At 41.1% G+C, this 16,099-nt stretch overlaps 1 protein-coding gene across 5 annotated transcripts in view; it reads left to right on the top strand.

Moving 5' to 3' along the window:
- The window catches only part of ZNF451 (zinc finger protein 451), a 38,761-nt gene extending 24,188 nt beyond the window's left edge, over positions 1–14,573 (top strand). For 4 of the 5 annotated variants that reach the window (XM_073675465.1, XM_073675464.1, XM_073675467.1 and 1 more), the window contains exons 12-16: positions 5,380–5,523; positions 7,819–7,949; positions 8,714–8,900; positions 13,700–13,741; positions 14,155–14,573. In XM_073675465.1, coding sequence (XP_073531566.1) covers positions 5,380–5,523; positions 7,819–7,949; positions 8,714–8,900; positions 13,700–13,741; positions 14,155–14,201 — 551 coding nt within the window. In that variant the 3' untranslated portion in view covers positions 14,202–14,573. Of the gene's footprint in view, positions 1–5,379; positions 5,524–7,818; positions 7,950–8,713; positions 8,901–13,699; positions 13,742–14,154 lie in introns of those variants that run through there. The other variant, XM_073675468.1, reaches the window with a different exon arrangement.
- Positions 14,574–16,099: the final 1,526 nt, after the last annotated feature.

Genomic DNA, 16,099 nt, shown 5'->3' on the forward strand with positions numbered 1-16,099 from the left:
TTTGAATGGGGCGAAAGGGGATGATTTAAACTTTATATATATATATATATATATATATATATATATATATATATATATATATATATATATATATATATATATATATATATATATATATATATATATATATATATATATATATATATATATATATATATATATATATACACACATGTACAGTACAGACCAAAAGTTTGGACACACCTTCTCATTTAAAGATTTTTCTGTATTTTCATGACTATGAAAATTGTACATTCACACTGAAGGCATCAAAACTATGAATTAACACATGTGGAATTATATACTTAACAAAAAAGTGTGAAACAACTGAAAATATGTCTTATATTCTAGATTCTTCAAAGTAGCCACCTTTTGCTTTGATGACTGCTTTGCACACTCTTGGCATTCTCTTGATGAGCTTCAAGAGGTAGTCACTGGAAATGGTCTTCCAACAATCTTGAAGGAGTTCCCACAGATGCTTAGCACTTGTTGGCCCTTTTGCCTTCACTCTGCGGTCCAGCTCACCCCAAACCATCTCGATTGGGTTCAGGTCTGATGACTGTGGAGGCCCGGTCATCTGGCGTAGCACCCCATCACTCTCCTGGTCAAATAGCCCTTACACAGCCTGGAGGTGTGTTTGGGGGTCATTGTCCTGTTGAAAAATAAATGATGGTCCAACTAAACGCAAACCGGATGGAATAGCATGCTGCTGCAGGATGCTGTGGAAGCCATGCTGGTTCAGTATGCCTTCAATTTTGAATAAATCCCCAACAGTGTCACCAGCAAAGCACCCCCACACCATCACACCTCCTCCTCCATGCTTCACGGTGGCATCCAGGCATGTAGAGCCCATCCGTTCACCTTTTCTGCGTCGCACAAAGACACGGTGGTTGGAACCAAAGATCTCAAATTTGGACTCCTCAGACCAAAGCACAGATTTCCACTGGTCTAATGTCCATTCCTTGTGTTCTTTATCCCAAACAAGTCTCTACTGCTTGTTGCCTGTCCTTAGCAGTGGTTTCCTAGCAGCTATTTTACCATGAAGGCCTGCTGCACAAAGTCTCCTCTTAACAGTTGTTGAAGAGATGTGTCTGCTGCTAGAACTCTGCGTGGCATTGACCTGGTCTCTAATCTGAGCTGCTGTTAACCTGCGATTTCTGAGGCTGGTGACTCAGATAAACTTATCCTCAGAAGCAGAGGTGACTCTTGGTCTTCCTTTCCTGGGGCGGTCCTCATGTGAGCCAGTTTCTTTGTAGCGCTTGATGGATTTTGCAACTGCACTTGGGGACACTTTCAAAGTTTGTCCAATTTTTTGGACTGACTGACCTTCATTTCTTAAAGTAATGATGGCCACTCGTTTTTCTTTACTTAGCTGCTTTTTTTCTTGCCATAATACAAATTCTAACAGTCTATTCAGTAGGACTATCAGCTGTGTATCCACATGACTTCTGCACAACACAACTGATGGTCCCAACCCCATTTATAAGGCAAGAAATCCCACTTATTAAACCTGACAGGGAACACCTGTGAAGTGAAAACCATTTCCGGTGACTACCTCTTGAAGCTCATCAAGAGAATGCCAAGAGTGTGCAAAGCAGTCATCAAATCAAAAGGTGTCTACTTTGAAGAACCTAGAATATAAGACATATTTTCACTTGTTTCACACTTTTTTGTTAAGTATATAATTCCACATGTGTTAATTCATAGTTTTGATGCCTTCAGTGTGAATGTACAATCTTCATAGTCATGAAAATACAGAAAAATCTTCAAATGAGGTGTGTCCAAACTTTTGGTCTGTACTATATACAATATATAATATATATAATATAATATAATATATATATAATATAATATAATATAATATAATATAATATTATGCCTCTGTGTAGCAGAAATGCTTACTTGCTATGAGCGCCGACCACTGGGCGGCGCTTATGGCAATCTAGACATGACAACCACAGGGGTCTGACCCCGGGTTGTCATGCCAACCCATTGGTGACCCGCGATCACGTGACAGGGTCACCGATGGGCGGAGTCAATGACGTGCTTTCCGGAAGCGCGAGTTAAATGCTTTCAGAGATTGACAGCAGCATTTAACTGGTTAACAGCTGCGGGTGAATCACGATTCCATCCGCAGCTTTTGCAGGCACATGCAGCTGTATAAATCAGCTGACATGTGCCCTGTTCAGTGCGGGCTCAGCACCGGAGCCCACGCTGAACCGCGGGTACTGACGTGGTGCGTACTAATACGTACCATGTCGGTAAGGGGTTAAAGGAAACTGTCACCTGAAAAAACACCATTTAACCTGCAGATATGGGCTTAATCTGCAGGTTTAATAGCCTTGTGAACCTGCCCGCCGCTGACACTTAATTTCCTCCCAGTGGCGTAAGACTAACTTGATTCCTCCTGGTAGCGTTGGGTTTTCAGTCACGAGGGTGGCGACGGTGCGGGTTCAGTCACAGCTATGTGTATAGAGAGTGGCGGCTGTAACCGTGCTACCATCACTGATTGCCAGCCCTAATGCTGAGTGAGCCGCTGTCAGTGCTGGGGGCTCTGTTTCAGCCTCCGCTGTATGTACACATAGTGGTGACTACACCTGCGCTTCCCCCGTGATTGAACACCAAATGCTGCCGGGGGGAAATACAGTTCATTTCCTCCCATTAATGTGGGTCTAAGTGCCAGCGCTGGACAGGTTGACAACGCTATTAACCTCATATCTGCAGGTTAATAGCTTTTTTTCAGATGACATGTTCCACTTAAAGGGGATATCCAGGATTTAAAAAAAAAAAAAGAAAAAGCAATGTAGTTGCTAACAGAGGCTACTACCTGCCTGTTGTACCTGGCGCTGGACATTGACCACTCCTGCCGGAGATTCAGCTGCTTCCTGTGAACAACAGGACCTGTAACCAGATCGAGTGGCCAGTTTTTCCCCTAAATGTATTCCCTCTGTTACCTTAATTATGCTGGTTTTTGTTCTTTTAAAATCCACCATACAATTCCAGAAAGAGGCATTTTTATTTAGTCCTCATTTCTATGGTCTTTAGCAAAGGTACGTGGCTCACATAGCAGCCTAAAGACACACCCCAGAGAATCCTGAAACCATGCCCCCTTGATAAAGACTATAAAAATAAATTGCATGCTCAGGGAAACGGCATGAATAAAATAAGAGAAAAAACTGGCCACTTCTGATCTTGTGACAGGTCCGCTTTAAAATTCCATGGAGAGGTGAGGAGCTTGAGGCAGACAGACCTTCTGCTAAAAGTTCTCCTGAAGTGACCGTTACCGTTCTCCATAGAACTTTGCGCACCAGCTACCATCTCCGTAATGGGAAAATTTGTATTCGCTGAAGATAGATTTTGCCTGTGAATTGAGAATTTTGAGGATAAAAGATAGGTCCAGATTGAGAAATAAAAACTGATTTTTCTAATAAAATATATTACAGTTTCTTTTCGTATATGCTATTGAATTATCAGAAATAAATTAAAAGGATGGTTCTTTTACCAGTTAAACTGGCCACATCATGGAATACTGGCGGCAGAGCCAAGTAAGACATTGTTTTATTTATTTAATGTTCTCACCTTTTATGGAAATACTAGTTTAAATGCCAATTTCCCTTTCAACCAAGGGGACAAAAGAAGAGACACTTCACCAGGGGAGTTTACTTTTTTTCCCTGTATGACATTGACCAATCATAAGCACGAGGCATCCTGCTGGGGAAAAAAAACACACCCAAAAGAAGCTTAGAACCCACTTTCTTTGTGTGATTTGGTAAGACTTGTAATGGCACACAACCTTGCTTTTCCCCAGGTCATACATGTTGCCATCTGCATCTGTGGGGGTAAAGAGAGAAGAGCTGTGTGTCATTTCAAACACGTCTCTGAGTCTATCCCAGGCATCATGGGATAATGCCCTGATAGCTGGCACAGATCCAGAGTGGTGTATGTGCTGCTTTCATCTCACAGCACTGTCAGATCTGCTCTCCTCACACTGAGGGTGCCGAGAGCTGAGCTGCAGAGTGTTACATACACCACTCAGGATCTGTACCTATTATCCAGGCATTATTCCCTGATGCTTGGAATAGATAGTGGTGTATGTAATGAGACAGAGCTCTGCTGTCCTCCCTTCTCACCCCTTACTTGTAATCACAGTGGATGAAAACAGTGAAATGTGTCATCTGGTGAAAAGAAGCAGAGATTAATGTTTTATCATATCACACAGAGAGAGAGACAGTTTTGACCCTTTCTGGGGAAGCTGTATTTTATTCTTTTTTGTTTCTTTCTGCATGACTCCTCCTTTTAATTGGTCAACATCATGAAGGGGAAAAAAGTACACATCCCAAAATAACAATCTCTGCTTATGGCCCCCTTAGTTATAGTGGAAACTTGCCTATATACTTTACAAGCTAATATATCCATTATGAGTGCTGAGAAAGTTAAAAGCAAACAACAAAATATGTTTTAAAGGGAACCTGTCACATAAAAATTCTGTTAATCTGCAGGTTAATAGCATTCTGAACCTGCCCAGCACCTGCACTTTTGAGCAGGGCTGTGGAGTCGGTGAGCCAAACCTCCGACGACTCAATTTCCATGACGCCAACTCCACGACTCCGACTCCCTCATACATGGCTCATGTTTAAGTGATAAATTTACTGGAGCACAGATTCATCTCAGCTAAAAGTCTAGACCCTTAGATCAGGAATAGTACCGACATTTCATAACTTTCCCAAATTCTTATGAAAAAAATATTCCCCACAAACTGCATTGAACTACTGTACCCAATTTATTATATATTTTAGGAGTCGGAGTTGGTCCATTTTATACCGACTCCACCAAAATGGGCTCTGACTCCACGACTCAGACTCCACAGCCCTGCTTAGGAAATTAACTTTATTTCTCCCGGCAGCGTTCGGCATTTAGTCACCTCTTAGTGTATAGAGAGCGGAGGTTGTAACCACTTCTCTTACACTGACTGCAGCTCATAATTATGGCCAGCTGTCTGTCAGTGCAAGGGGCGCGATAACATCCGCCGTTCACTGTACACAGCGGTGACTGAACTTGCGCCGTTCCCTCCCTGACTGAAACCCGAATGCCGCCAGGAGAAATAAAGTTAATTTCCTCCCAGCAGCGGGGCTCAAAGTGCTGGTGTCGGGCAAGTTTAGAACTCTATTAACCTGCAGATTAGTGTTTTTTCACGCAACTGGTTCCCTTTAATTTGCTTTGTCGCTACTGCCGTTTTTACCTGCTCAAACTGGTGAAGGGTCCTCTTTAAAACGGCATTGGTTGTAATTTAAATGTGACCACTAACTTATGTAAAAATAAGCTCTTACATGTTGAAAGCATTCCTAGCCTTTGATGTACAGGTGTTCTGTCCTTAACTAGATATTGAGGAAGGTGAATTACCGGATTTGGAATTTCTTCAAACAATGACCCACATAGTGTTTGTTGACTTGGACAACTGGGCACAATTTTTTACTCACCTGCCAGGACAACTGAACCAGGGAACGTTTGTCTGGGGATTTCAAGGTAAACCTTTCTATCTATACTGGCATATAATGTTCTCTATCAAAATCTTTATAAAACGAATGCCCAAGCATCAATAAACCTTTTGCACATTTGCAAGCTGTTGACTTAATGGGGTTCTCCGAGAAAGTTAATAAAATAAAGAAGTAAAATACATTTAAATATTACAAATTTTACTAAATACTTTTGTTTAGAAAAAAGGTAAGCTTTATTTAGTGCACGATCAGTATTTTAAATGGTTGCTGCCATCTATAGCAGTTTCCATGCCGTTTCAGCTGAAACGTAGTAGGACGGGCTGCGTAAATCTGCTCGAGACAGACATCCGGTGAGAGCAGTGTTCTGTCAGGTATCCTGAATGTGTATTCCCCTGTTCACTCAACCTGACAGGACACGAAATAGGAGCGGAGCAGACTAAAAGAGAAGATAACCTTTCTTTAGCTGACTGAGATTTAACATTTATCTCAGCTAGTCTGACAGGTTTAGTGAAAGGCAGGACAGCATGGAGGTGCTGGAATAAACAATACATACATTTTTACTCAGAATCCTCTCAGTTTCATGAGTATCCTATCAATTACTGAGCAGAAATGCCCCGCATCTGAAGACAGTTTGTATTGTTTATTCCAGCAGCTCCTGTCAGGTTCAGTGAACAGAGGAATGCGCGATCATGATACCTGACAGGACGCTGCTCTCACCCGATGTCTGTCTCGAGCAGATTGCGTAAAATAATCTGTCCTACTACATCTCAGCTGGGATGGCTGGCTGGGAAACTGCTATAGATGGCAGCTGACGTATTTAAAATCCTAAATAAAGGTAATATTTAAATTTATTTAATTTAATTTTATTTAATTACATTTCTCATAGAACCCCTTTAAATAAGAAGTCTCAGTATTATTTTTCCCTAATTATGTATTTGATGTAGTGCTAGTGTAATTAAATACTGATTGCTGTCTTCCTCGGTTTCCAGCATTGCTATGGTCCTCTTCTGGCTCTTTAGCTTTGCCGGATTATGTTGTGTACGGGGGTGTTTCTTTTCCAATGTAAGTCTGAGAACCAAAACGAGTTTCCATAGACTTACATTAAGAAAGCGACTTCCGCTCCACACACAAACTCCTGGGTGAGCATGCTAGTCTGTTTTCAAGTCACGCGAGCCAGAAGTAGACCGGAGTGACCCTGGAAACTGGGGAAGACTGCAATCGATAAGTATTTTAGTGTTCTTGTAATTGAACCCACCAATTCCAGTATTATCTAACATAAATGGGGGCCTCTTGACCCCACAATGGCAGAGAGTGAAGCATTAGACATTTGGATTTTAACTACCTTATTATTTTGTGCTTAGGAAGAGGAGTCTGGCTGTCATTTATTCCTCTCTTCCTACAGAGAACACATGCGTGCTCAGCCAGTCTCAGTGCGCATGTGTATGCGGGATCGGGAGAGAGAGTGGTCAGTTAAGAGTTTTTATAATGTATATTGTCAGCCTTGGGGTACGTGCACATGTTAAGTATTTGGTGCAGAAATTTCTGAATCTCCTGGCAGGAAAAACGCTGCTTAAAATAGGCACGTTTTATTTTATTTTTTTTACATGCGTTTTTGTTGCTGATTTTTCCTCACTCATTAGTGTGAGTGAAATCTGCTACAAAAATGCTGAAAGAATTTACATTCTGCAGATTTAAATCTGCAAGTCACAAATAAGCAACATATGCATGAGGCTTCAAGATTCCCATACACTTTGCTGGATCAGGAAACTCTTCCAGTTTTGTGACAAATATGCTCTGGAAGAAAAAAAAAGCGTACGAACTGAACAAGAAGAGGAAGAAAAAAAATGCAAAAATGATTTGAACGACTGAATCAGAAAAATCAGTTAAAGGGGTATTCCTATCTCCAAGATCCTATTCCAATGTGTAGTAGGTGTAATAATATTAGCAAATACCTCCAATTTGAAATGTAGTATAGTTCTTCTGATTCGCTATGTCGCTTCCATGTCCAGGGCATTGCAGTAGCTTTGGTAGCCATGGTTACGACCACTATCAACTGTCACTATCTGAGTGGTCTTAACCATGGATACCTAAGCTACTCCAATGCCCTGCACATGGGGTATGCAACATAGCGAATCAGAAGAACTATACTACATTTCTAATTTTAAGTTATTATTCTTACTACAGATTGGGATAAGATCTTGGAGATGAGAATACTCCTTTTAAGGATTCTAAAACCACAAATATGGGAAAAAATCAAATGTAGCTGGTTATAAACTTGTTAAAATGGATCCAATTAACTATATATTGTTTAATTTGTTTGAAGGTGGAGGAAGTAATTGGAAGCCTCCTGTGACTTGCAAGATTTATAAGTATCTTTTGAACATTGGCTGTTTTTTCCTTCATCCTCACTGCAGCAGATTGAAAAATGCAGCTGACTTTGCTATTTGCATACATGTAAGTTCCATTCAGTGCTTCTACACCATGTCATTATTTAACAAAAACTGGATTGAAATGAAGAAGCAGTATGTGAAAAAATTAAATACACACTAACGGCTTCCATAGGAATTAAGAAGGTAAGTAGCAGTCTAGTGCTGGTAACCAAATCCCCTTGATTAATTGTTCATCCGCAACTGTGACCTCTTCGATAAAAGAAGTTTGGCACTTCGCTGGTCTGGAGTATTCATTCATGTGTTATCACAATGCAAAGGAGGAAAGCTAAAGGCAATGATTTTAGAGAAGCTATTGTTACTATCCATCAATAAAGGAAGGGTTGTAAGGTCATTTGGAGTCCATCATTCTACAGTGAGAAAGCTTATTCACAAGCTGAAAACATTCAAGACAGTTGACCATCTTTCCAGGAGTGGGCGTCTCTTTAAAATCAACAAAAGTTCAGACTATGCAGTACTCGAAGAAATGGTAAAAACCCCAAGAGCTACAGCTCATAGTCTAAAGGCTTCAGTATGTTAATAGTTCAAATATTTCATTATGTCCTGATACCTTAAACCATAGAATTCAACAAGGTTATACTTAGTTATTCTCATGACTGCATATATGAATCTGACCATGCAAAATAAATACATATAAATAAAATTACATTTCCTCTCTACATTAGGGGTTTTAAGAGTATAACATTTCTATTACAAAGGATATGTAATAGACATCACACATGACATTGTGAGAGAATTGTGGAAATAATTGTGTTTGTGTTTTGCTTTTAGGCAGGTCGCCTAGATGAGAAACTACCCAAGCAAATCCCTTTTACTATTCTATCAGGTGATAAAGGTTTTCTGGAGTTGGAAAACCAATTCAATAAAACTCAGCGGCCTGCTCATGTCCTTAACCCACACCATTTAGGAGGAGATGTAATGTGTGCCATCCTGAACAGCATAGCGGAAACAACACAAGGTATGAAATCATCACCACGTGCAAAAGGCATCCGTTATCGAAGAAGAAGAAGAAATACATTTTTACTACATCATTAATAAAGCTGCTCTTCTTCACTTTATTTTCCTGTTTACTTCATTGTAAATAAGATTAGCGTTGAGCGGTGGTCTGTATTTGATTTGTGTTAAGCTGGTGGTCCATACTGCACAGTTAGTAAGTGGCTGATAACTCCAAATCCTAAACTAATCAGAAGGAATACCGGGGATTACTTATTAAGCCAAAATGCCAGAATTCTGACGTAATTTGTGCCAAAAATTGACTTGCACCAAATTTGTGTTTTTAAACAATTTTTGTTCCTTGTCTGGCAAGGAGGCGTGTTATCACTGAAAAGTGGTACAGGGAAATTGGTGGGACCAAATATGCGACACTTTGTGCAAAAAAATGCATAGAAATTTTGGTAGAAATTACTGGAGCAAAGTGAGCCAACCAAGACTGAGATGAAGTGTTAGACAGTATAGATAGATGTGTCCCACTGCTTCTTTTTGTTTTCCCATTCTTCCAAATGTGTTTACTCAAGTGTAAATTTAACCTAGGCCTTCCATTCTCATCAGTATCAGATTGTTGGAGGTCCGACACCCCACCAATCATCTGCTATCAACTCCATTAGCAGCCAGATGTATGGAGCTGGGACATTGAGGCTCAGTACACTGTGTAGTTGCCATTCCAAGGTGCTTCAACTCAGCTCCCATTGAATCAGTTAGGAGCTGAGCTGTAGTACCTGTGAGCAAGTGCTATTCAATTCTGAGGAGCCATACTATACCTCCATACATACAGTGACCTCAGTGAGGCATTCAGGTATTACAAAGTGTCAAGTAATCGGGATGTTCCAGTAATAGTGATTAGGAGCTGAGATAATTCTGGAGGACCAAGGCTGCCATTACATTAGGAAGTACTCCTGAGATGATGCGATATTAAACCTCTTCATGACAAGTATCTTTATTACTTAGTAGAGCACCTTCTGGCTGTTACGACCTACAGTAAACAACATGCATAGCCAGAAGTCCTGAGGAATCTTAGCCCATTCCCTTCAGACAAAGGATTCCAGTTCTTTAGTATTCTTGGGTTTGCATACTGCAACTGCCTTTTTCAAATCCTACCAAACATTTTCTATGGGGTTCAAGTCAGGCAGGTGTGACACCCAACTTCAGAATCTTCCAGGACTCCTTTTGAAGCCAAGCCTTGTCATTGTCCTGTTCAAAGTTTTAATGATGCCCAAGCTTCAGCTCCTTAGCAAAGAAATGTAGGTGTTTTTTTTTTGTTTGTTTGTTTTTTTTTTGGATTTCCTGATACTTGATTGAATCCATCTTGTCCTCCAGGGGAAGGCAAAACAGCCCCAGAACATCACCAAGCCACTACCATGAGTCTCTGAAGGCAGAGTGTTCTTTTCTGTGTATTCTTCATTCATGCTCTTCCAGACATCCCGGTGATCCATAGACCCGTAAAGTTCCAGTTTTGTGTAATTACTCCACAGAGCAGAATCCCAAAGTTTCTTTGTTAGTCATATGGTTTAATCATATTGGATCTGACTTTTCCTGTGGTTTGCGGTCAGTAGATGTGTATGTCCTGGTGTCCAGTCATGGAGACTTTCAGTATTTAGTATGTGCCTTACTGTGCATAATGAAACATCATTGCTTGCTGCCACACACAAGTTTTGGGATTCTGCTCTGTGCAGCATCCCTTCAGTGAAGTATGTTGGTGGCTCGATGATCTGAGGCTCCTTTGTTTCCTCTGACACTGGTAAACTGCAGAGTGTGGATGACCAAATGGATTCAATCAAGTACCAGGTAATTCTAAGAGAAAACATGATCCGTGACCCTAAGCATACCTCATGGTCCACCAAGACTTCGTTTCAGAAGTAGATGCTAGAATATTCTGGAGTGGCCATGGCAGTTGCCCGACTTTAACTTCATCCAGAAAATCTTTGGTTGCATTTGAAGAAGACAATTACAGCGCACAAACCTCAAAATATAAGTCAATGAAAGCGCTAAACTTTGTCTGGAAGGTTGCCAGAAGCTGGTGTCTGGCTTTGCATCACATTTGCAGCAGGTCATAGCAGCCAAATTGAGCTCAATTAAGTACTAAAGATGCTGGTCATGGAGGGGTTGAATAATTCTGAGGCCGTAGTAGTCATTAGAAATGGCATGTTGCTTTGAATTTGGAGAAATCACTTGCTATATTCTTTGTGATGTAAAATTTAAATTGTTCTGGTTTGCTTCATTTCAAAAAGTTCCTAAGTTTTGCTATTTAACCTAATTTGAAATGGGAGTTGTATAGTTTGGAATTCATGGAAATAGCGAAGTGCATCTCATCGGTTTCTGTATCTTTTGCACATTTTGCATCAGTCTCTTCCTGACTTCCATTTCCCAAGACCTCAAATAAGCAACAGCAGGCATGGAACCTTATTTTCATGATCTGGGGGGGCCCAGCAATTGTGTTCCCAACAAATTGGCATGGGTAGTATTTCTTTGTCATCCACCCTTAGATCATGAACATTCCTACACATGGCCTTAAGGGGTTAAGGAATTGACCTTTTACTTGAGCATTTACAAGACTGATGCAAAGGTAGAGAAAGTAAGGCCTAATTCAGTAACTTTTTTTTCTTGCATGCAAAATAAAAAAAGATCTGAGTTTCATCAGTGTTTTGGGATCACATCACTGTGCTGTCTTTGATTTTCACGGACCCATGGACTTGTATGGGTTAGGGTACGTGCCCACGTAGCGTTTTTCAAGCGTGTATGCTGCGGAATTTCAGCAGCGTAAACGCTTGGGAAACGCTGTTATCCGCCCCCCATGGTCCCCAAGGGGATTCCGCAAGTTCAATGCCCATGCTGCAGATTTTTCCGCAGCGTTTTTGCTGCGGGGAAAAATCCGCAGCATGTCCATTAATTTTGCGTTTTCGCAAGCGGAATTGCCTTTGCGATGCAATAAAAAACGCAAGGCTATTCCGCATGTGGAAATCGCGCGATAAATGCACGATAAACGCGTGCGGAATTCCGCATGCGTTTATCCGGGAGAGGACATGCAGAAATGAAGCAGAAAATTTCTGCTTCAGTTCCGCAGCGTGGGCACATAGCCTAATTTTGATACATGACTCAAACATGCTGCTGCTGTCTCTGCCGTGGTTGCTAGGAAATGCTGTGTAGCTGTAAGATTGCTGAGACTAGTTGTCCCTTTCCTTTCCACCAGTGTTTTGCTGCAGTGAGCTGGTAATGTAATTAATTCTGTGTTGGGAGCCTTGGGCTAGGCTCATTTCTATATAAATCCCAGCAAACAGTCCCTGGCTGCCGGTTATATAGTTCATAAAGACCTGGTTACAGCTCTAAGCCATTGCTCCTGTTATGCTACTTTTGTATATCCAGTTTTCTGACCTCTGCTTTTATTTTGACCGCTCACTTGTTTTCTGATTTTGTCCCTTGCATCGGCCTCACATCATGACAATTCTTGCCGCCAACTTGCTCCACCAGGGAGCAGCTAACTCCGTGGCACCTGCCGTGGGACACCTGTGTAAATCCAGGTCCCTGTACAGGGGTTAAGTTTTGAAGGTCAGGGCAACCCCTTGGATCTGGTAAATGGAGTGGCTTGCGCTAAGCCTGTGTGTGGAAGCACTATTAACAGCTGCAAGGTTGCCCTGAACAGCGCACCCGAGACACTTACCTGTGTATACTGTACAGTATTTTGAAGACCTCCCCACTACAATCTAGCTAGCCCACTAATGATTATAAGATTACATTTTCTCTCCCAGTCTATACAGCTGACAAGAGCTGTAGAGGTATCATCAGTATAGTGAACTTGTTCTCGTGCTCAGCTGGGAAACTTCAAGATTTTTTTTCTTCTATTATTTATGTGGCTAGTAAGGTAAGATCATTTGAATCATCAAGTTTTTATTATGATTACCACATCAAGGGGCAGATAGAATAGGTGGTCGTCTAGACCAGTGTTCCCCAACTCCAGTCCTCTAGAGCCACCAACAGATCATGTTTTCAGGATTTCCTTAATATTACACAGGTGATGGCATTATTGCCTGTACGGGTGATGGAATTATCACCTGTTCTATACTTAGGAAATCCTGAAAACATGACCTGTTGGTGGGCCTTGAGGACTGGAGTTGGGGAACACTGGTCTAGAGGGCACATTGAGGAGAGAAAATGCAGTTTATGGATTAGGCAAAAGTTATATTTAGGAATTGACTTTGTTGTCTGCCAGACCGCTGGAAACAATCTCTCCAGTTCACTCTACAGGGAAGCATTATGAAGGCCGCTTTCCGGCAGTGGGGGACACATTCTGAAACCTTGGACTTCAAGACAGCATTGATGTCTTCCTTATAGTTAAACAAGCAAACAGGTCTTTGTCCATTGTCTGGAAGTTTGATGTTTCCACTTATTCTGTAAGGAATGTAAAAAGAATTGCAATAACTTCCCTTAATGAGCCTTATCTCCAAAGGTTGTAACCCATATATTAGAAAATATAAGCTTGTTACCCACAGTGGAGCTGATGCATGAATGTACATTATAGGTCATGGGTGTTATGTCCAACATCTCCTATTCTGCTATCCATATAGCTGACAGAATGTGATTTGTTACCCTGCTCTTCTTCAGTATATGATAGCTACCTCCGCTATTTATCCCAGCACTTATCAATCTGATATGTGACTGAAGAGTGATGGATGTTTCTGGAGCAGGGCAGATTCTGTAAAAATATATATTACATTTTTTTATATATTTTTGTAACTGTGTAATATAGAAACTGTTTTCTCGTTCCAGACCCTGATGGCATGGAAATCAGCAAAGCTGAGCAGGATGAAGGTTTGTCAACATCATTTTCCATCCGCTTCCATCTTTAACATCTGTCATTCACGGATCCCTTGCATGTTGGATTCATTCCTGCTTTGCCCTCCAGCAGTGTTCCCCACCCAGGGACTCAGGAGTAAGAAGTAGCTCTCCCAAGCTTTGCATCTGCAGATACTGTTGTGCACCCCTGCAAGGTTCCAGTATTAGTGAAGATGCCGAGACAGTAGTTCCTCGTTGACTTCCCTAGGTGCCATCTTTCTACTCATTATAACAGGGAGAAATCATAGTTATGCGAAGGAGCTTCATTGCTTAATAGAAAAAACTAACGTTTGGGGTTATTTCCCAACCACACCTATGGTAGCCAGTCAGCGGCACGCACAGTAACACAAAAGTCATATAACTGTTGGATTTCTAATGTTTTTCCACAGAAGCCAACATTGAAGAAGCAATCAGAAGAAGCTTGGTGGAAACCTGAAAAGAGGGGAAATCCATATTTGTATGCACTCCTCCTCCTGTGCTATTCATATCAGTGATTTACTTGTTAATTGCATTTCTGAATGTACATTCCTGCGGTAACCAGCCTTACCTATGCTCCTATTTTTTTGGGCTCTCACAGTTCTGGAAAATTCAAACTGTATATTCCATGGAGATCTGTTTTGGATTTCTTGTTATCACGTTCTTTTGTTGATTTTTTTTTTTATTTTAAATTTATGCAGTTTCCCAAGCTTGCTGTATAATAATAGTTTTGTTTTATAAATGTTATCTAATGTTAAAATATATAGGTACACACATATACATGTACGGTCTTGGTAATACTGCCTTATTAAATAAATTTATTGTTAAGCAACTTTTTGTTCAAAAAATGATTTCTCAGTAGCGGAGTATACAGAAAGGGATATAAGTGATGGTAATGGACCTGTAGAGGTATTAAAATTATACCTTCTTGTAGTGTTTTAGGAGCAGCATGAATGGGGAAGCAAAATGCCACACAGCATTTCCCTAATGCCGAAATGGTCTCTGTAGTTAGTAAACCATAACCCCCCACCCCCACACTTCTGTTGAGTCCAACCAAGAGTACGCTAACGCTGTCACTCAAGAGCTAAAGGGAAGGGTTATGAAGTGCCTGTTGGGTGAACATCAACATTACAGACCACCCAGATAGTCTCTGCAAGAGTGCTCATCCGATGTTATCTGTAGGCAATCCTGGAAGTAATGGTACAGTTTTTAGCCAGCATATAGGACATTGGTACTCAATGAAGTCAATAAGTTCTCCAGAGCAAGATATGCCCTTTATAATAACTTTCTACTCCAAGAGATGTAAATGAATGTGTTTCTAGGTAAATGTGATTGGATTTTGTAAACTGGACAACCCTTGTATCTCTTCTTTAAATTCTTGTGGAGGAGAGTGTCAGCTGGGGGACGAGCGCTGGCAATCTACAGTCATGGCCAAAAGTTTTGAGAATGACACCAAAATTATATTTTCACATGATCTGCTGGCCTCTGGTTTTTATTAGTGTTTGTCTGATGTTTATATCACATACAGAAATATAATTGCAATCATATTATGAGTACCAATAGGTTATATTGACAGTTAGAATGAGTTAATGCAGCAAGTCAATATTTGCAGTGTTGCCCCTTCTTCTTCAAGACCTCTGTAATTCTCCCTGGCATGCTCTCAATCAACTTTTGGACCAAATCCTGACTGATAGCAGTCCATTCTTGCATAATCAATGCTTGCATTTTGCCAGAATTTGTTGGTTTTTGTTTGTCCACCCGTCTCTTGATGATTGACCACAAGTTCTCAATGGGATTAAGATCTGGGGAGTTTCCAGGCCATGGACCCAAAATCTCTATGTTTTGTTCCATGAGCCATTTAGTTATCACCTTTGCTTTATGGCAAGGTGCTCCATCATGCTGGAAAAGGCATTTTTGGGCGCCAAACTGCTCTTGGACGGTTGGGAGAAGTTGCTCTTGGAGGACATTCTGGTACCATTCTTTATTCATGGCTGTGTTTTTAGGCAAGACTGTGAGTGAGCCGATTCCCTTGGCTGAGAAGCAACCCCACACATGAATGGTTTCAGGATGCTTTACAGTTGGCATGAGACAAGACTGGTGGTAGCGCTCACCTCTTCTTCTCCGAATAAGCTGTTTTCCAGATGTCTCAAACAATCGAAAAGGGGATTCATCAGAGAAAATGACTTTGCCCCAGACTTCAGCAGTCCACTCCCTGTACCTTTTGCAGAATATCAGTCGGTCCCTGATGTTTTTTCTGGAGAGAAGTGGCTTCTTTGCTGCCCTCCTTGAAACAAGCCCTTGCTCAAAGAATCTCCGCCTCACAGTGCGTGCAGAAGCACTCACACCAGCCTGCTGCCA

This window comes from Phyllobates terribilis, unplaced genomic scaffold (assembly GCF_046119375.1).
Source record: "Phyllobates terribilis strain yellow unplaced genomic scaffold, ASM4611937v1 Scaffold_3__8_contigs__length_932513732, whole genome shotgun sequence".
NCBI classification, from domain to species: Eukaryota; Metazoa; Chordata; class Amphibia; order Anura; family Dendrobatidae; genus Phyllobates; species Phyllobates terribilis.